Below are 22432 nucleotides of genomic sequence, written 5' to 3'. Positions count from 1 at the left end.
TTCAGAGCATCTTAAACATTTTGATGTTGTGACACTGTTGGACTCTGAGGGTGAAAACAGGGCTTACCAATCAGTGCTGCTTGTTACTAAAAGGAAAAAAATCTGGAAAAAACCTATAGTCAAACATTTCAGCCCAACATTCATTCTCAACCAGGGAATAGCGAGTACTGTATAGTCACTTGCATTTAAATGCCCTGTTTTACAAGCCCATAACCATGTTCCACATAGTAGCACTGGTACCATGGAGACTCTACAGTAGGGTGTTGAAAGTAGGGCAAGCTTAGTCTTCTTACCATTCCTTTTCATTTCACTAAGCATTTGGCTAAATTAAAATTCTCAGCAGTATTAGAGACGGTATGAACTCATTGGCTATCATTTCTTGCCCAGCATTCCTCAAGCACACCTAGGCCATGCATTGTACTTAGCATTGAGGGATACGGAGGTGAGAGAGTCTCTGCCTTTAAAGAGCCTTCAGGTTAGAGGAGGAGACTGAGCAATAAACCAGCAATTATAATGCAGAACGATACGTACTTTTAAGAAAGTAGGTAGAACAGAATAGTACTGGGACTTATAGGACCACCCAGCCCAAACTGTGGGGGTCAGGCAAGGCTTCTTCCAGGATGAGTCAGTGTTACCCTGGGAACAAGGTAGGGCAAAGGCAACTACCTCTTCCTACCTAAGTGACAATAAGCCAATCACTTAGGCTCTTTGAGCCTCCATTTCAGAAGTAATAATATCACTCATTGGTTGCTTATGAGGATTAAATCAGATGACATATATGAAAACACTTAGTCACTTGCTAGCAGCAAACTCAGTATTGGTTATCTTCCTTCCCCTCTCCCTCCCCTTCTGCCTCCATCAAATGAGGAGTGTGACTTCCAAAGCCAACTACTCAGAGGTAACATTTGGAGGATTTTCAGTCGTCGTCTCTGTGACTTGGTGTTTATCGTCTTATTTCCAGTTCGTTAGGGTCTTGTCCCTCTGTTGCTGGTATGGGTCATGCTCATGTACAGCACGGGGTCTTTCATGTGCTGCCTGGGACACTTCATTAGGGGAAGCGGCTGCCCTCTAAGCAAGTGACAGAGGCAGAGGGAAGATGGGAAACAAATGCAGCTTCCGTAGGGTCACGTTGACCAGAAGACCAGCATGGCCCTGTGTGTGTGAGGGGCAAGTAGCTTCCCTCATCTGTCCCCGGGCCACGTGTGTGGGGAGCTGTGAGGGAAGTTTGCGTTAGCAACTGAGTGGAGAGAAGCAGAAGGCGGAAAGCATTCTCTCAGGGGAGGACAGATAGAGAAGAGAATCATCTCCAAGGATGTTGTGGTTAGCTGCCACCTAGCGGGCCCCCAACTCCTGGCGACAGTTGGATCCATTGCACGTGGGGTCGCCATGAGTCATCTTCAAAGATAGCTCAAGTTTACTCTGTGTCCATACATCTTGTAAATACCACGTTATTCCTAATCTAGGCCAGCCCTGACTGCTATAAAAGTGAATGGTGTCACTGTGTTTTGGAGGTGTTTTGACTGACCAGAAGGTGTTTCCCATGCAGGGATCCAGTGCAGCAAACCACGCAGCAAGCTGGACACACTTTGCTCTCTACCATCCTGTGTTTCCTTTTGTTCACTTTTCTGTACTCTCTCCTCCCTAAGAAGACTTAGTGTTTTCTAAACCCAAATCACCTTCTCATGTTGCAAGTCTACCTAACCTTCAGACTGTTTTTCCTGCACAGCTGTCACAACAAACTTCCCTCATCTGCTACTAAATGTATCAGACGCTGTTGTGCAGGCTGCAAGTTGCCAACTCATTACCCGAGGGCTTTCCAATAGAATCTGATGTTATCCAAAACTTCTCATCTGTTTCAAAGGGTACAATTTCCTGCATTCTCTGGAGGGAAATCAAACGCTCTACATTGAGGAAATAGGCCGATCCTTCACAGATGTAGTAGACCTCTAGGCAATTATGGGTGATTATTCCAAACTTAGTGTTTCCTCACCTCATTTCCCATAACAGTGACTTGAGTGACCTGACTCTGGGCTTTTCATCTTTCCAGTGAGACATTGGGAAATAAATCACAAAAACTGAGAAAAGCAATGGTACCTTTGATTTCTCTCTGCCCTTCTCCCAACCTGTTTTGTCTCTCCCTGGAGGTAACCAGTTCTGTTTTCTTTTTGTTCTGCAGTCTCTACCAGGGATCCAAGAATCATCTTCTTTAAGCCCATCTTCATAATCCCTTAAATCATATCCCTAGCCTCCCAATAAATGTAATTCTCCTTCTACAATAGGGTCGCTATGAGTCGGAATCGACTCGACGGCACTGGGTTTGGTTTTTTTGTCCTTCTAGAAATGACTTTTGGATTTAGAAATTACCCGTTGAATTATTTAGAAATTACCCTCTCTCTAGTTTTTCTCCTTCCCTGATTTTTGTTCTACACTCCATACTCCTCTCTCTCCAAGCATCTCCCTAATTCTTTTTTTTTTTTTTCTTTAAATTTTTAGGTTACCTTCTAATTTCCTGCTGTCAAACATCTGCTGTCTTACCTTGCTCCCTCTATCTCCTAGAATGCTTGTTTGGTGAATGTTCTGTCTCCTCAGTATAATTTGGCTCGCTGTGCACTGAGGTAGTGCTACAGTGGTTTTATTTTACATTGAGTGATTAAACACTTTGAATAATTGTTTCAGCTCCATTATTGTGAATCTCTTTGGCTTAATACTTTCCCTTTGCCACCTTTGATAAATGTCTGACCTTTGGAACAGGGAGGAGCTAGCTCATTAACTTCCCCTTGCCAATGAAAAGTGCTCTTTTTCCAGGGCAAGAGCCTGAAGCAACAGATGCTCAGAGCACCTCTTTGCAGCAGGAGGGGACATGCAGTGTTGCAGAGTAAGCCTGTGTGTGTATGCTCGCAGCCAGTGTTTGCTAATGCTGCTGTGTGGCAGCCGTTTCACCGCAGAGAGCAAATGCTAGGATTAAGGGAAAAGTGTACTGGCCTATCAGATTTTTGAAACGGAATGGCGAATCTCTGTAGAGTTAACAGGGTGTAGCTGGATGGTATTTTCTTTTTAAGCTCACGAAACCTAACAGCTGTTTCATGAAGCATTCTTTTCATCTATGTCTGACAGGTTTAGTAGCAAATTTTCTAGTAAATGACATGCTGAACAGGCCTCCCTGGCTTAGGCTGTAACAGGAACTGTGTTTACAGCAAGATTCGATGGGGGTCTTTCTGCTTTTGTGTTTGGGAGGTGGGTGAGCCAGGCTAAAGTGAGGGAAATGGAAAGGTACAATCCAAAGGAATTTACTCGTATCTCTACTAGAATGTTCCTCGGAACTTGTTCTTAACCAGTTCAGGGGAAGACACATGGGGGAAACATGCTGTTTAGCAATAAAAACCCATTAGTACAGTCAACTTACTGAAACCCTAGAGTGGCAAGTGGTAATTAAATCTATATATCTCCAGCTTTATAGTTTTCTGCAGCTGAATCTCTGGAAGCCTCCTGTACTTTGTCTGATTCAAGGAAGCCCATATTCTCTCCCCTGCCTCTGGAAACTTGCAATAGCTTTTTAATATTGCCAGATCGAAGACAAATGCTTCGCTAACTTTATTGGCAGAAATAAAGTACTTCCTATTACTTTTGGGGTTTTTTTTTTTTTTTTGGTATTACTCTTGTATTGGGGAGTCCAAGTCCTAGGAAACTAGGACTTTATGAGGCTGTAATCCTATTTCCTTTCTTCGGTTCTTTCAGATCATGGGACCTCAGGATGGGTAGTGCCTAGAGTTACCCACTTAGTACTTGGACCCAAAGTGTATAAACTGCATTCTTGATGATTTAGCTGTGATTTTATTGACTGTGTGTGCTTGGCATGTGCACATGTGACAGAATCACAGATCATAGACCCCAGCTCTCAAGGATAGGCACCTTGTGGTCAGCCCGGCATCCTCAGCTAACAAAGGAACTATGGGCTGTCTCACATTCTCTTTGGATTTCAGCGAAGATTTTGCAAGCCAAGAATACAAAATGTGCCCTAGAGCTCGTGGTCAAATTTCATTTATTGGAATTTTAATCATAATGTTTCACTTAAGCAGCATGTAACGTAGCCTCATATTTATTTAGCTCAGTCCGATCTTGATGTAGGTCCAAAGCCAGTTACGATCAACTCCATAACAGCCTATTTTTGAACAGTAGGAATTTAAGCTTCTTTGTTTTATACATTCAAGAACCTTGAACAGGATAAGGAAATCTTAATTTTCTAAGAAGGCAAACTCAAAACTGCTCACTTGTAAACAGTAAAATGTCAGGGACACAAAATGAGTCAGGTTGCTGACTCATGCTGGTGGGATGAGGAGGGAGGAAAGAGGAGGTCACTTGCTAGCAGCAGGGAGTGGGGCCACGAGTGATTCAGTGTGGCTAGTGGGGAGGAGAGGAGTCTACTGGTGGACCTCTCCCAGCAGGCTATTAGCCCCACACCTCTGACCTAGCTTCTGGGATTCTCTCTGGGAAGGGCACTGAGAGTATACAATCTGCCTTGCTGTCATCACTATTGTGCTAATTCTTGAACCTGTGGGAGGAGAAAGGGAAATGTCACAAACTGGCCTCTCTACCCAGCTGTTAGGATTCTCCTCTCTTCATTCAACCCTCCTTCCCTTTTGTCTCTACAATTCCCATTCCTTATTCAGGATGTTGTGTTCAGTGGCAAAGCTATTTGAAATGAAGCCTCCTTATCACGACTCTTAGGTGAAGTTATTGGACACAGGTGAATACTAGTCCAGAATGGTAGGAGAGATGGGTCTGGGACAGTTCTCTCCCTATCCTGGAATCTAATAAGTAGGGACATATAAGGAGGAAAATGTGATAGAGCATAATAAGAGATATTCATAGAGGTATGAGTAAGGTATGTGGGAGCACATGGGAAGTGCAGCTGACTCAGACCAGGGAAGTCCAGCAGAGGCTCTCAGAGGAGATGAAAGCTAAACTGATGAGTCTAGGATTGCAAAGGGTGTCTTAGGAACTCTAAGACAAAGGATCAGCTGGAGAAGGGTATTCAGGCAAAGAGATCAGCACATATTAAGGTTCTGAAACTTAAGAAAGAGCATCATTTTTGGGGAACTTTGGGTTCATCTTGGCTGGACTATAGTATATAGGATAAAGAGGCCTAAAATATGAACCTGGGAAAAGAGACAAGGGCTTGAATGCCAGGAAAAGAGTTGGGCTTTATCCGGAAGGCAGTAGGGAGCTGCCAGTAGGGATTTGAGCAGAAGAGAAAAGTGACCAAATTTCTTTTGAAGAAACATAACTGCTGTAGAAAAGAGAAGGTATGGGGGAAGAGGAGGCTGGAGACAGAGAAAACAGGAGATTGTTAAGGTCATTCAACTTAAGGTAATATGACCTGAACCAAGGTGGTGAGGAAGCCCCAGGGGAGAAGGGATGGCTTTGCGAACTAGTTAGAAGTTTAATTTGACAGTATTGATGATTAATTGGCTGAGAGGTTTAAAAGAGAGAGAGAAGTATTCCTAGTCCTAGATGATGGGGTGGTGGAAATGAACCAAGAATAGGAATTCAGGGAAAAGAGCAGCTCTGGAGAAAAAGCATGAGAAAACTTTGGATATGTTGAATTCTAGTTGCCTATGGGACATCCAAACTGAGAAAGCTCATCAACCTATAGATGGTAAATGAAGCCTTGAAGTGGATACATCGCCAGGAAGAGTGTGTAGTAGTGGGTCAAGAAGAGAACCCTAGGCGACAATAAAACTTAAAGGATGAGTGAAGGAAAGAGACCCTACAGAAGAGATAGGGAAGGAGAGTAGAGGTATAGGAAGACAAGTGTTTCGAAAAGGAGAGGCCATCAACAATGTCAAATGTTTCAGGTGTCAAGTATGATAGGAATTAAAATGTTTTCATTGGATTTAGGGATAAGAATGTCCGGAATGACCTTCATGAGTTTATTTTCAGTTGCCTGATGGAAGCAGAAACTATAACCACAGATTGAGTACTGATTTTATATATGAAATAATTAAAAGTTTGTTATAAGGTGATTTAGTCAAGTGCCAACATGGAGTGTAAAGAAAAGTATGATTGATATTAAATATTTAAGGAAACCCACAATAGAATGTTAGAGCTGATATCTAATCCCTTATTTTATATGTAAAGAGACCCTTCACAGAAATTGTTCAAGGTCACACAACTAAAGAAGGACAGCCAGGAACAAACCCCAGGTCTCTTGGCTCCTTTTATAAAAAGAAGTTGCAAATGTGCTATAGTTTGAAAGAGCAAACTAATGTCTGATGCAGGAAAAGTAATCATTAAAGTGATGAATCAGAACAGTATACTTCTATTGTAAAATATAACTACTTGTTCAATGAATTTATTCATTTATTCTATAAATGTTTATTGATAGGTGTTGTGCTATTTGTTTGGTATATGAAGACAAATAAAACACATTCCTTGCTGAGAGCAGACTTTGTGAATAGTATAAAAGTAAAATATTTTATAAAAGTGACGTATAGCCTAACAGGGTGACAGACACAGAAACATTAGTATACAGTGTGCTCTTGAAGAGGCAGTGAATGGTTCTGCCTAGGAGTTGGTGACAGATAAGCTGGACCTCGCGTGATGGTCATGACTTCGCCAAATGGAGGAAGAATGAAAGGGCATTTTCGGCAGAAGGAACTGCGTGAGCAAAACCAGAGAAGTGTAAAGAGCATTCCATAAAGTCCATTACTGGTAAAGAGCCTGGTGGGGCTGGAATGTAAGGGGAGTGGGGAATGACAGGGAATGATTGTGAAGACTAGAAGCCACAGATTTTAAGTCAAGTAGTCATTCGATTTGGGTTTAAGATAAATCTGCTGGCAATATGGAAGATAGGTTGGTAAGGGACCTGGGTTTAAGGCAGGGAGATGTGTGAGGAAGTGGTTCAAACAAGCGATGGTAGGTTCTAAACTAGGGCAGAAATGGCAAGGGCAGATAGCAGGGGAGTTAGGAAAGAATTTGGAAGTGGAATTACAGGCAGGATTTGCCAGCTGTTCACCTGTTCTCCCTGAAGGAGAAGGCTGAATCCAATAAAATGTTACAGTTTCTAACTTACTGACTCTGGTGGGGAGTAAAGGAGGAACAGGTTTGGAAGGGAAGATTCTGAGTTTGGTGTTGGATATTTAGGATTTTAGGCATGTGAGAAATCTAGGTACGCTATACATGAGTTCCTAGGTCTTGCTTGTGTTAATTAATATAAGCAATATATCTAATTATGGACCCCCAAGAAGCCCCTAAAAGTAGTGTATCAGTTAGGAATATATTCACAGGTGCAAGTAAAAGAAAATCTAATGACCAGTGGCCAAAACAAATGGAGTTTATTTTTTCACTAATAGTGAAGTTGGTGATGCTGGCGTTGGTTCAGCAGCTCAGGGCTGCTGCTCAGGGCTGATTCTCTTGGGCTTTCCCCCATGGTTATGGAATAATTGATGCAGTTCTAGAATCGTGCTCATCTCCTTGCCAGCTGCTTCTGTTTGGGTCTCTGGGTAGAACTGAATCACAGGGCCTCCCCTAGGTGAAAGGGAGGCCCCAAAAGTGAGGAAGAGAAATATCAGATTCACTTAAACCAATAGTTCCCCTAGCCTATTATTTTCTCCTATTTTTATAATGCTTACTTTATTATCTTTAAATAAAAATCATAGCTAACCTACTTGTGCACATTTTCAAAGAAAAGAGTATGCTATTCTAAATGTAATATAAAGGGGCAATTAAAGGAAAGTAATTTATAATAAAATATTTTAAAATGTAAATTCCCAGCTGTGAGTGCACTAGATAACATAATGAATTAGGGAGATGATTTTGTGGTAGATCTGACAGCAGCAAATGCAGATGGCACAGAGGTACAAAAATGGTGCCTCCAAGACCATAAGCAGCATAGTCATTGGTGTTTTTACTGGAATGGTGACCAACTCTTCTTTGTAAAGTTCTGAACAAAACAAAGTACACTCTTCCCTTCATAGACATAGTAGTTGCTTCCTGAAAAAGCCAGTGTGCACTGAAACTGTAGAAAGACTATTTTGTATTTATATGTACAAGAGAATAAAGTTCAAGTCTTAGATAAGTTATTTACATTTTAAAAACTGTATGGAAGGTAGGACAGTTCTTGGTACATAGAAACGACACCCATACAGCAGTATGTTGATTGTCCTGGGTCTATGCCAACTAATTAACCAGTTAAAAAAAAAAAATCGTTGCCTTTGAGTTGATTCCGACTCATAGCGACCCTGTAGAACAGAGTAGAATAGCCCCATAAGGTTTTCAAAGAGAGGCTGGTGGCTTTGAACTGCTGACCTTTTGGTTAGTAGCAGAGCTTTTAACCACTATGCCACCAGGGCTCCAAAAATAACTTGACCTGTTGCTGTTGAGTCGATTTTGACTCATAATAACCCTATAGGACAGAGTAGAACTGCCTTGTGGGGTTTCCAGGGGGCAGCTGGTGGATTTGAATTGCTGACCTTTTGGTTAGCAGCCAAGCTCTTAACCACTGCGTCACAGAGGCACCCACAAACTTTATTACAACCAAAAATGCTCCCCCCACCACATGTTCAAAACACCCCCTTGGGGTAGTACTGCTCATATTGAGAACAACTCACTTAGATTAATGGGCACTTTGTACTCCAAACGAAACTGAGGTTCGGTTAGCAGGGAAAAGAGGGAATGGATGTTGAACAGGTAATTAACAGTGTCTGTTAAAAGTAGGAACTGGGTCTTGGTTTTTTTTGTATCTTCCTTAATTTTTGCACAATTCCCAGCATAAAGGAAGTATTCAAAAGCTTTCTTAAGTGACTGAATGAATAATTGGAATATAAGCCATGGGAAGTGGAAACTCAGTATTATTTGCACTTTGAGCTTAATAAAGGCAAGTATCTTCCCTAAGATGGTTAAAGGGATAATTATTATAAATCCAGGAATACTAGCAGAAGTTGGAAGTGAACTTCAATGTGCCAGTGTCTATGCTAGGATTTAGCATTTCTGATCTTTTTATCTGTACAGGCTCTGGGCTGAAGTCTTTGAGAGTTAAATGTATATCAGTAAATGCTGTTCAGCAATGGAAGGTTTAGGGGAAACAGTTAAGTTTTCATGTATGTAGTATATTCTGTCTTTAGAAGAAAAAAGTAAATGGCAAAATAAAAATCAATAAAAATTTCAACCCTTGAATCTTCTTTCAACATATTCTGGTTTCATTGTGCCCTTTTGCACTTCAGTTAGTCTATTCATTCTGGCATTTTTATCCTAGCCTGAGATATTTTCAAACAATAGTATTTTAGGAAAAATATTTAGAAATAGAAGTAAAGGTTTTTTTAATTTCCTCAAAATATAAACCTATTCTTAGAATATAATTCACAGTAGGAGAGTAGTTGGTTTTGCTTTAGTTTGCTTCCAGATTTCCCAGTAGAAAAGAATGAAAATGATATTATAAAGAAATTTATCTTTTGTGTGTATGTGTGTGTGTGAAAAAGATAATCTATAACTATGGATTGTATATGAAAAGCAAATCTGTTTCAAACAGCGCTCCAAAGTTGCCTTTGAATATATAACTTTATGAATTCAAAGGCATGATACAGCATAGTTCTTAAAAATAGTTGTTTAACGTTTTGAAAGGTGTAACATTTAATATTTCCATAGTTTGAATTCAGCTATGAATGATGACTTCAACCTTTTGTGTATAAGAATAAAGAACATTTTAAAAAAATGTGCAGTGTAAGTTTAGACATTTTAAATGGTCCTACAATTGCTTGAGAGAGCTCTAGACTTTTTCGTGTCAATCAAGTTATTAATATTTTAAGCATTTTAAGTGGAAGAGTATCATGAACGTGTAAATGAATTGTTTCACTCATGCGTCTTTTGTAGCACAGGTTAGTTTTCCAGCATTATTTTCATTCCTCTTGAAAAATTCATGGAATAATGAGATCTGTAACAAGTAGTGGCTTATTCTGGACACATCTGGTTTGAAGATGTTGAGGAACTTCATATGCTGTCCTTGTCCAACTGTGGTATCTGGGTGGATTCTTTGTGCTGAAGAGACAAAAGACAGTGAAGATCAGAGAAGGGTGATCTTTCCTTCTCCCAGCTGTATGAGGGGGTGGGGAACTTTCATTCTGTCTTCTGTCACAGCAATCCAATAGCATTTTTGTAGTGGATATGTTGGAGCTCCATACAGTAGACAGTTTCAGGCAAACCCTGGGTAATAATTCCTTTCTGTTGCTGTGATGTCTTCCGCCATTCTTACCCACTCACCATGCAGCTATTTGCCGTTCCAGCATAGGCCATGTTTTGTAAAGCTTCTAAGTCTTTGTGCAGGTTGTTTTCTCTGTTTAAGCTACCTTTTCTCCAGGGCCACCCCCATCTTCTACACATGCCCATCAGTAACTCCTGCTTATCCTTTAAATCTTAACTCAAACGTTATGTCTTGCAAATCCCCCCTCCTCTCTTTTCCAACAGAACCTTGTAACTGTGTCTATTACAGGGGTTTTCACATGGTCTGTTTTTCTGCTATACACAGTAGCTCTTTGAGGGTATACATATTATCCTGTATATTTGTGTCTTCAATGCTTGGTTGTTGTTGTTAGCTGCCATTGAGTTGGCCCCCAACTCATAGCGACTGTACGCATAACTGAATGAAATGCTGCCCGGTCCTGTGCCGTCCCCATGATTGGTTGTGATCCATAGGATTTTCAGACCATTGTGATCCATAGAATTTTCATTGGCTGCTTGTTAGAAGCAGATCACCAGACCTTTCTTTCCAGTCCATCTTTGTCTGGAAGCTGTGCTGAAACCTGCTTAGTATCATATCATCACGCAGGCCTCCACTAATGATGGGTAGTAGCCAATGCTTGAGTTGCACTGGGTGGAAATTGAACTCAGGTTGCCTGCATGAAATGCAAGAATTAAATTTCTGTTGAATGAGTGGAGAGAGAAAGTTATGAGCCAACACAAAACAGAACACCTTTTACAACTGAATGGAGAGAAAATGTTTGAGATGAGTAATACTATTTGTCTTTGTTGATCATATTCACCGTGGAATTATTTTCTCCCTTTGCAGACTGTGGAAAAATACCATTGTAGCTTGCTTAATTTTATTCTACTGAAATGTATTTCTGAACTAGGACAGAATAATAGTCTTTCAGATCAGGATATCCTCCTAGAAATACTGTAGAGAGCTTTACTTGGGTCAGTGTGGTTCCAGTGCTTTGTGGTATATCTGAAAGGGTAAGACTTCCAATGACTGCTCATTCATAATTTTTTCCTCAGTTTCTCTTTTAGGTAAATGAATTCCATCACTTTATCATTCACTGTGTGAAGTTGTACATTTTGATTTTCCTAAAATTAGCTCTGTACAGTAAAATATATCTGCTTTTGGCCTGTGTCTTTTCACACTAAGGAGGGCTAATGTTTTTAGGCCCTTCATGCAAATAAGCTGCCCCCTGCCTTTGATCATCTCCTTTGGACCGACTTCAGTTCTAGAACAAATTTCATGATTTATAGTGACTCTAAATCTGTGTTTTAGGAGAGAATTTCTTCAAGTTGTCCTTGATTATAGGCTTTTATTCGGGCTGTATAATTCAGTATTTTAATTTTTATGATACATCTTTATTTCTTGTTTAGAATATATAAATTATGTATCTAATTGTAGTCCCTGTGTTTTAAAATTGCATCTTACCAGGGTTTTCTCAAGTGGAATATGATCTGTAAATATCCTGTTCCACTTTTGTTACCTCTCCAAATGTAAACAGTTAGTAATTATTATTATTTTCTACTATTTATTAATAAAAAGCATCCGAGTTGGACTAATGTGCCCTTTTAAAAACAATAATAATAAAAGATTCTAGTAGTGCTCTATTGGAGAGATATATAATTATTTGTTCTAGCCAAGAATTACATGAGTAATTTTTAGATTATGTTCTAGGGAAAACCAGATTTAGAATCAACTAAGATGTGTTTAGTGTTTACTTATGTCAAGCTTTCTATGTGATTTTATATGCAGTACATTATCTTGCGCTTTTGGTCTCAGTAAACCTTCTAAAATGCTGATGTTACACTCAGGCAAAAACTGATCCACTGAAAGATGACAAACCAGCATCTTTTAAATACGGCTACTTTTAAAAATAAGTGTTATATTTATGAGATTTGCAGATACACTCTAGCTAAGGTAATCAGAATAAGGTAGCCACTGGTTTTTTTTTAAAGTAATTATATCATTTCTCAGTGTGAAAAATCAATTTAACTGACAGGAGGCATTGAGTATTATTATCACAAAATGGCACATTATCTAGTAATGCTATTGACATACATGCAGAAAGATGCAAAAAGGTACCGCTGTTGTCTGGACTTATCTTTTCACTAGAAGGTGGAGGTAAGCATGGTGTTTCAGCGGTTGCACTGGCAGGTTGCGATTCCCTCCCCTCTGCCCACGGAGCTGTTCCTGGAGACCCTCTTCAGAAGTTATGTCTTCTCTGCGGTGTTTCCTGACCCCTGCGTTCTTCCTCGTTCCCGTGATACCCTTCATGAGTCTACTTGAGTACACGTATTGTGTTACAGTTACTTGCTTCTCAGACTGCATTTGGTTATCCTTCACTGGGTTTCAATTTTATGTAAAAGCGTACAGTTCCTATGAGAAAACCGTCTGTGATCCTCTGGGAAGCCTGTGCCAGTCCATTCGGTTACCTGGTTGATTGTAGTTGCTGGGGCTTATATGCTGCGTGGGGATTACAAAACAGGCCTCAATGAACTTTCTGCAAAACAAGGGTATGAACTGGGGATCCCTAAACTTTCCGGAATCTCCACAGTGCTGTCATTATATGATTCTAATCCATCACCAGAAATGTATTGTGAAATAGTTAATTAATGTTTGCAGAATGCTTAGAAATTTTTTTTCAATTGTGCTTTAGATGAAGGTTTGCAGAGCAAATTAGTTTCTCATTAAGCAATTAATGCACTTCTTGTTTTTTGACATCGGTTGCCAACCCCAAGATATGGCAACCCTCTCCCCTTCTGGACCTTGAGTTCTCCACTACCACCTTTCCTGTCCCCTCTTGCTTTCTCATTCTTGTCCCTGGGCTGGTGTGCCCATTTAGTCTTCTTTTATTTTATGGGTAGAATTTTTTTTTTTTTTTTGCACTTTAAGTGAAAGTTTACAATTCAGATCAGTTTCTCATACAAAAACTTATACACACATTGTTATGTGACCCTAGTTGCTCTCCCTACAATGTGACAGCATACTCTTTCTCTCCACCCTGTATTTCCCATGTCCATTCAGCCAGCTCCTGTCTCCCTCTGCCTTCTCATCTCACCTCCAGACAGGAGTTGCCCGCATAGTCTCATGTGTCTACCTGAGCTAAGAAGCACATTCCTTGTCAGTATCATTTTGTGTCTTATAGCCAGTCTAATTTTTGTCTGAAATGTTGGCTTTGAGAATGGTTTTAGTTTTGGGCTAATAGAGAGTCTGGGGGCCATTAAGTCTGGTCTTTTTACTAGAATTTGAGGTCTGGATCCCACTTTTCTCCTGCTCCATCAGGGATTCGCTGTTGAGTTCCCTGTCAGGGGAGTCATTGGTGGTAGCCGGGTACCATCTAGTTCTTACGGTCTCAGGCTGATGGAGTCTCTGGTTTATGTAGCCCTTTCTTTCTCTTGGGCTCATATTTTCCTTGTGTCTTTGTTGTTCTTCATGCTACTTTGCTCCAGGTGGATTGAGACAAATTAATGGATCTTATATGGCTGCTTGCTAGCTTTTAAGACCCCAGACACCACTCACCAAAGTGGGATGCAGAACATTTTGTTAGTATACTTTGTTATGCCAGTTGACCTAGATATCCTCTGAAACCATGGTTCCCAGGCCCCCACCCCTGCTACTCTGTCCCTCGAAGTGTTTGGATTAGTCCAGTTGTGCTGACTTCCCCTGTATTGTATGTTGTCGTTCCCTTCACCTAAAATAATTCTTGTCTACTATCTAATTAGTGAATACCCGTTTCCCTCCCTCCCTTCCCACCTTCATAACCACCAAAGAATGTTTTCTTCTGTGTTTAAACCTTTTCTTGAGTTCTTATAATAGTGGTCTCATACAATATTTGTCCTTTTTCAAGTGACTAATTCCACTCAGCATAATGCCTTCCAGATTCCTCCATGTTAAGATATGTTTCACGGTGGGTAGAAAATTTTTAATGAAGAGTAGGTACTTGTGGTTACTATTAATGAATTGATCAACTGTGAACCTTTTTTTCCCACCAAAACATATTGGAAAAATATACTTTCAAAATAAATTGGAATCTGATAAAATATTTTGATTGGTTTAAAACATTTAGCTTTTTCAAAACAAGCATCGTTATGCTGGGTATAGAAAACAAGAGCCTCTCTAAGAAAATAGTTTTAACAAAAAAGACAGTAGCAGTAATATATGGTTTTCATAATTCTTCAAAATATGTTAAATATGACAGAAGATTTTTATTCCTACAGATTCTTTCAGAAGGAGACAAGACAGATACTTTCATACCCCAGCAAGGGAAGACGTAGAATGGTTAAAAGCTCATTCATTCCTTAAATAAAAATGTATTGAGTGCATATGTATGTGTATATATATGAATATGTATAAGGAGCTTTGGTGGCTCAATGGTTAAGCACTTGGCTGCTAACCCAAAGGTTGGTGGTTTGAACCCACCAGCGGCTCCACTGAAAACTCCTGGCCATCTGCTAATATAAAGATTACATCCTAGGAAACAGTATAGGGCAGTTCTACTCTTTCCTACAGTGTCACTATGAGTCAGAATCAACTCAATGGCACCCAACGACAACAACAACATATATGTGTATGAATATGGATTGAGAGTGCAGTGATGAACAATTTACTTGCCCTCAAGGATAGGGGAGATAGATTCATAAACAAATACACTGACTGAACAATGTTGGCTCTCAAAGGCTGAGTGGAGGCATTTGCTAGAAGAAGGGGGGCAGGGTGAGAAGGATTTTGCAGTAAAAGGGAATGAACATATGTAGAGACACAGAGTTATGAAGGGGTCTGGGTATTTGAAGAATAGTGTGAAGTTCAGTGCAGCTAGAATACACTGTCCAACAGAAATATAAGGCAAGCCACATACGTAATTTTAAATTTTCTAGTAGCCACATTAAAAAAGTAAAAAGAAACAAGTGAAATTAATGATAATATATTTTATTTAATCCAATATATATAAAATATCTATGTTCTTTTTTTATACAAAGTCTTGAAAATCAGATGTATTTTACACTTCTAACAATCTCAATTGGGCTAGCCACATTTAAAGTGTTCACTATGTAGAAGCTTAGGGGTGTGTATGTGTGTGTGTGCAAGAGAGAAAGAGATAGAGGGAGAATGAAAACATATGTGCACTCTAGAGAAATGAAGTGATTGGTGGAGCTATATTTTGAAAGGCCATTTCTGCCAGGCTGAATTTGAAATTTATCCTTATAATATAGTAGTTTATGATTGTGCTTCTCAAATGATCAGTAGGGAAGGATCAGTTCTGAAATTTCTAATTTGTTGCAGGCTGATACCTTTTCAAAATACAATACAAGTGAATTAGAAGAAAAATGAAAAGACCTACAAAATGAATACCATTTTTATTATCGTTAGATTTGACAGATGTGCCATAACTCTGCCAGTCGTCCATAGAAGTGTCTAAACCAGTGCTGTCCGATAGAATGTAGTGTGTTCATGGAAATGGCTGTGCTGCCCAAGATGATAGCTACTGGCTGCATGTGACAATTGAACATTTGAAATGTGGCTGGTGTGACTGAGAAATTGCATTTTAAATTTTATTTACTTTTAATTAATTTAAATTTAAGTATCATACGAGGCTATTGGCTACTGCATTGGACAGCACTGGATACATTCACTCTCAATCTTTGTATTTATCCACCTCAGTTTCGTAAAAAACTTTGCAGACTAGCATTGGTCTGTAATCCATACTTTGAACAGCACTATTTAGAACATGGTCTCTAGAGCTAGAAAGCTTTGTGTCTTGGGCAAATTACTTCATCTCTTGGCTCCCCAGTTTCCTCATTTGTAAAAAGGAGAAAATATAGGTAGTCCCTGACTTGTAATGGGGTCCTGTTCTGATGACTTCATGGTAAGTCAGTTCTGATATACGTCAAGTACCTCTTTTTTTTTTTTTTTTTTAGTTTTCGTTATTATTTGCATTTTATTATTAGTATTTTTATAAATCCGATCTTTACTTGTCTTTGGGGGCTGGAAACATTACATATAAACTTACAAATATATTTTAATACATACATAAAAAATACACACATCCATAAAAATATGCACAACGTTAGCATTTAATCAGTTGCGGTAATAACTCTACTTGTGGAAGGTTCTGGATCATTTGGATTATCCTTGGGATTACAGATGGTGTTTTTAGTCAGAAAATTAGTGTGAGTTGTTTGTATGGTCCTTTTACACTCTGCAACATTGTATGTAGTACATATTACTAATGATAATAGCACCAAAAAAAACCCCAAAAAACTGAGACGGTAATAAGTGCAGTTCATTGTAACTCCTCCAGTACATCGTTAGTCGGGGACTACCTGTAATAAGAAACTGCCTCACAAAATTATTGTGAAGATTAAATGAGCTAATGAATGTAATATACTAAGAACAAGGTCTGGCACTATATGAACAAACAAGTAGCTGGCTCCTGTATTTCTTATTGTTATTATTATTTTCAGTATTGTCTTGTAAACAATGAGGTGTCACACAGATAGATGGTAACAGAGCCCAATCTTTTTGTTATTAATTCTCTGCTTTTTTGTAGTAGCTTAGATTTTTTCCTTCTAATAACCCACTGAAATCCCTGACATATAGTAAGCTTTCAGTAAAACACCTTTTGAACATAAGCATAAAATACTCTTGGGGCACAGATGAAGAAATACTTCTTTTCAGTGGAAGGGGGGTTAGGGAAAGCCTTTTAGAAAAGACAGCATCTGAGAGGGCCTCAAAGGACAAGTTCAATAGGCAGAGAAGAGGAAAGAGCATACCAGGCAGCAGGGACACTGAAACCCCTTTGGACCTACCCTAAGAGGGCAGTGCAGCAGATTCCACTGCCTTGACCCTATCACAAGGAGCCCTGATGGCACGGTAGCTAAGCGCTCGGCTGCTAAGTGAAAGGTTGGTGGTTCAAACCCACCATCCGCTTCATGGGAGAAAGATGTGGTGGGTGGTCTGCTTCCATAAAGATTACAGCCTTGGAAACCCTGTTGGGCAGTTCTCCTCTGTCCTATAGGGTCTCTGTGAGTCAGAATCTACTAGATGGCAATGAGTTTGGGTTTTTTATTTTAACCCTATCACAGGAGCCCTGGTGGTGCAACAGTTAAGTGCTCAGCTGCCAACCAAAAGGTTAGGGGTTTGAGCCTACCAACTGGCTCTGCAGGAAGAAAGGCCTGACGATCTGCTCTTTTAAAGATCATAACCTAGAAAACCCTATGGGACAGTTATGCTCTGTCACATGGGCTTCCTATGTGTCAAAATTGACTAGATGGCACCCAACAACAACGACTGTATCACAGTTGTCGCTACTGCCACCACTACTTCTCCTTTTCCTGGTCTTCTTCTTCTTTTAATCTTTTGGCGTTTTTAAACAGAATTATTAGATAACATATGATTTTGTGGTTTTAATAAATACGGTATCTTCAATATGGCCAACCACTGTCTCTTTACTTGTCCATTCCTGGAAGTGATGATTACTGAATTTGATGGTGGAGGTTGGGGAATGGTCCAGAAGGGGAGTGCAGCTGCCCTTGCAGCACAAACAGCAACCCCTGTGTTGTGGGAAGATGGCTGTGACATTTCCTCACCCTAAAACATAAATGGTTTCTTATGTTGATTATTTTAGGAAGAACCAACTGGAAAAAAAAGAAAAAAAAAAAATGAAGTTCCTTTTCTTCACATTTGTTGTCGTCGTTCACCTTTTTTGCCTGAGCTCTGGGAAAGCTATATACAGAAATGATGTCTCTCAGAGCGCTTTTCAAGAAATAAAAGAAGAAATAGCCAGCTATGGAGATGTTGCTAAAGCCATCATCAACCATGCTGTTTATGGTAAGGCCCAGAACAGATCCTATGAGCGATTGGCACTTCTGGTTTACGCTGTTGGACCCAGACTAAGCGGCTCCAAGAACCTAGAAAAAGCCATCCAAATCATGTACCAAAACTTACGGGAAGATGGGCTGGAGAATGTCCACCTGGAGCCAGTCAAAATACCCCACTGGGAAAGGGGAGAAGAGTCTGCTGTGATGTTGGAACCGAGAATTCAAAAGATGGCTATTTTGGGCCTTGGCAGTAGCATTGGGACCCCCCCAGAAGGTATTGTTTGTCTTTTCAAGTCAATTTTCTATATACTTTATAAAACTAAGATCACTTAGCACAATCAATTACAATATGCGTGATTTACATTATAATTTGGATGATAAAAGGAAAACATAATAATTTCTTATTCCACTTCTTAATGAGTTCTCTACTCTTAGTTTTTCTTCTTTCTTTCTTTTTTTAAAAAAGATTGTGTGGTGTAACTTTTAAAAGGGACAACCTATAGCTATTGGTCAATGACACTTAGCCTTATTACTTTAGTTTCTCTGTGGAGAATTAAAATATATGTAACTAGGATGCAAAAACTATCTTCTTCCAAGTGGCCTCGATGTGCAGAATTTTTTGAATTAATGAAACAGGGAACACAACTTTGCACACTGAATTGACTTAATTATTTTTATAAAACCCAAGGCCTCTAATCCATGAAATTTTATGCTGGAGTTATGCTTTTATTTATTAGCGTTGTGACTCAACTTCATCAGACAACATAAATGTTTACAGCTGGAATTTATAGCCAGTCAACAGTGAGCTAACAGTCAGTCTTGAATGTATTCATGGACTAATCTCCTATGGCAGAGAAACAAATTTCTCTTCTTTTGTTCTTCTCTAATGCCAGGAGGAACACCCAGCAGAGAAGGGACAGCCAGTTTATTTTAAAACATCTTTGTAGAGATAAAATTTATATACTACAAAATTCCCAAAATTGAAACGTACAATTCTGTAGTTTTTAGTATATTTACACAGTTGTGCAAACATCAACCAATCTAAACTATTTTCATCATCCCTAAAAGACACCCTGTACCCATTATCAATCACTTCCCATCCCCACCCCCATAGCTCCAGGTCAAAGCCCTAGGCAACCACTAATATACTTTCTTTCTTTATGGATTTGCCTATTCTGGAGATCTCATATACATGCAATCATACAATGTATGATATTTTGTTACTGGCTTCTTTTATTTAGCGTAATATTTTCCAGGCTAATTCATGTTGTAGCATGTATCGGTCCTCCATTCTTATTTATGACTGAATAATATTCCACTGTATGGGTATACTTTTTGTTTATCCATTCATCAGTTGATGAACATTTGAGTTTTTTCTGCCTCTTGGCTATTATGAAAAATTTTGCTATAAACATTAATGTTCAAATTTTTGTGTGGACATTTGTTTTCATTTTTCTTGGGTATATACCTAGGAATGGAATTGCTGGGCCAAATAGGAACTTTAACAGTTTGAGAAAATGCCAAACTGTCTTCTAAATTGGCTGTACTATTTTACGGTGTTATAAGCAATGTGTAAGATTTTCAATGTTACCACGTCCTCTCTAGCACTTGCTATTGCCTGTCTTTTTGATTAGTACCATTGTAGTGGGTGTGAACCCTGGTAGTGAAATAGTTAAGTGCTCAGTTGCTAACCGAATGATCAGCAGTTTGAACGCACCAGCAGCTCCTCAGGAGAAATCCCAGGAGACCTGTTCCCACTATGAGATGGAAATTGATTCAGTGACACACAACAACAATAGGTGTGAAGTGGTGCCTCATTGTGGTTTTGATTTGCATTTCCCTTATGACTAATGATGTTGAGCATTTTTTTCATGTGCTTATTGGCCATTTGCATATCTTCTTTAGAGAAATGTCTATTCAATTTTTTTGCCACCTCTGTTGAGTCTTTTATGGCCATGGCACAATGGTCTGCACTCGTCTACTAACCGAAAGGTAGGTGGTTCGAACCCACTCAGTACCACCATGGAAGAAAGGGCTGGTGATCTGCTTTTGTGAAGATTACAGCCAAGAAAACCCTATGGAGCAATTCTACTTGGTAGCATGTGGGGGTGCCATAAGGCAGAATCCACTTGACGGCCATGGGTTTGGTATTGAGCATTCTAATGAATTTTTTATTTCCATTATTGTACTTTTCAACTCCAGAATTTCCATTTTGTCTTTTTTATAGTTTCTCTTTATCAATATTTTCTATTTGATGATACATTGTTGTCACACTTTCTTTAATTCTTTAAGTATAATTTCCTTTAGTTCCTTGAATGTATCTATAATAGTTGCTTTGAACTCTGCTATGTTCAACATCTGGGCCCCTTCAGAAGCAGTTTCTATTGCCTGCTTTTTTTTTGGTGTATAAGTTACAATTTCCTGTTTCTTTTTATGTCTCACATATATATATGCATATATATATTTATATTGCTTTTTTTTAAATTGAACTTTAGATGAAGGTTTACAGAACTAGTTTCTCATCAAACAGTTAGTACACACATTTGTATGACATTGGGTAACAACCCTGCGACATGTCAGCATTCTCCCTTCTTAACCCTGGGTTCCCTATTACTAGCTTTTCTTGTTCCCTCCTGCCTTCCAATCCCTGCCCCAGGGCCGGTGCGCCCCTTTAGTCTGTTTTTTTTTTTTTTTTCCCATGGGTCTGTTCAATCTTTGGCTGAAGGGTGAACCTCAGGAGTGGCCTCATTTCTGAGCTGAAAGGGTATCTGGTGACCATACTCTCAGGGTGTCTCCAGTCTCTGTCAGTCCAGCAAGTCTGATCTTTCTTTTTCAGTTAGAATTTTGTTCTACATTTTTCTCCAGCTCTGTCTGGGACCCTCTATTATGATCCTTGTCAGAGCAGTCAGTGGTGGTAACCAGGCACCATCTCATTGTAATGAACTCAGTCTGGTGGAGGCCATGGTAGATGTGGTCCATCAGTCCTTGGGACAAATCTTTCCCTTGTGTCTTTAGTGTTCTTCATTCTTCCTTGTTGCCGAAGGGGTGAGACCAGTGGAATATTCTAGGTGGCCGCTCACAGGCTTTTAAGACCCCAGACGCTACTCACCAAAGTAGAATGTAGAACATTTTCTTTATAAACTCTGTTATGCCAATTGAGCTAGATGTTCCTTGAGACCATGGTCCCTATAGCCCTCAGCCCAGCAATTCGGTCCCTCAGGGAGTTTGGATGTGTCTATGAAGCTACCATGGCCTTGCCTTGTACAGGTTGTGCTGGCTTCCCCAGTATTGTGTACTGTCTTACCTTTCACAAGTTACTGCTTATCTATTGTCTATTCGGTGTTTTTCCATCCCCACCCCTCCCCTCCCTCGTAACCATCAAATATTGTTTCTTTTTGTATGTAAAGCTTTTCATGAGTTTTTACAGTAGTGGTTTCATACCATATTTGTCCTTTTGTGATTGACTTATTTCACTCAGCATAATGTCCTGTGCTGAGTTCCTTTTGTTTGTGGATTTCTTTTGTTTTTATTGAGATTTTATGTTTTTTTCTTTATTTTGATGTGTAGGTTTGTTTACTTTTTTGTAGTTACCCTGAAATTTACTCTTGTCTTCCTAGGTTTGAACCAGTCTATTATTACTTGGTATTGCCTTGCCTTCCTCGGTATAGGTATATACCTATACTGGTTATTCCCTCTTTTATTGTTCTAACGTTGTTGTCATTTACAGATTAACCTCTCTGGTTCCCGGGTGCAATTGTTTTGGTTTTGGATAGTCCTTCAGAGTTCATTACCTATGTTGGTATCTGGCTGGTACAACCTTGTGTCCTAGGTTCAGGCTGTGGTCTGATGTTGTTTGTTCTTAGACCGAAGGACTCCCTTTAATAATTCTCGTAAGTTTCGTTTGGTTTTTACATATTCCCTTCATTTCTGTTTATCTGGAAATGCCCTAATTTCACCATCATATTTGAACTAAAGTTTTGTAGGATACATTATTCTTGGTTGGCAATTTTTTTCTTTCAATGTTTTATGAATGTCATCCCATTGCCTTCTTTTCTGCATGGTTTCTGCTTAGTCTTATTGTTTCTCTTCTCTATGTGACTTTTTTTTCTCGAGCTGCTTGCAGGATTTTTTGTCTTTGGTTTTGGCAAGTGTAATTATGATATGCCTTGGTGTTTTTCTTTTGGGATCTATCTTATATGGGGTTCGTTGAGCTTCTTGGATGGTCAGCTTTTCATCATTCATGATATTAGGGAAGTTTTCTGTCAGCAATTATTCAGTGATCCTCTCTGTGTTTTCTGTTTTCTCTCCCTGTTCTGGGACTCCAGTCACTCGCACATTTTTGCTTTTGATTGTATCCCACATAATT

The 22432-nt window shown here is 39.4% G+C and overlaps 1 protein-coding gene across 3 annotated transcripts in view; it reads left to right on the top strand.

The window, feature by feature from the left end:
- The window catches only part of CPQ (carboxypeptidase Q), a 534503-nt gene that overhangs the window by 70512 nt on the left and 441559 nt on the right, over positions 1-22432 (top strand). For all 3 annotated transcript variants that reach the window (XM_049853887.1, XM_049853888.1, XM_049853889.1), the window contains exon 2: positions 17874-18340. In XM_049853887.1, the coding sequence (XP_049709844.1) occupies positions 17874-18340 (467 nt within the window). The remainder of the gene's footprint in view (positions 1-17873; positions 18341-22432) is intronic.

Source organism: Elephas maximus, chromosome 15 (genome assembly GCF_024166365.1).
Source record: "Elephas maximus indicus isolate mEleMax1 chromosome 15, mEleMax1 primary haplotype, whole genome shotgun sequence".
Taxonomy (NCBI): Eukaryota; Metazoa; Chordata; class Mammalia; order Proboscidea; family Elephantidae; genus Elephas; species Elephas maximus.
Note: the sequence above shows the minus strand (reverse complement) of the source record. Positions and strands in the feature narration are given on the sequence as shown.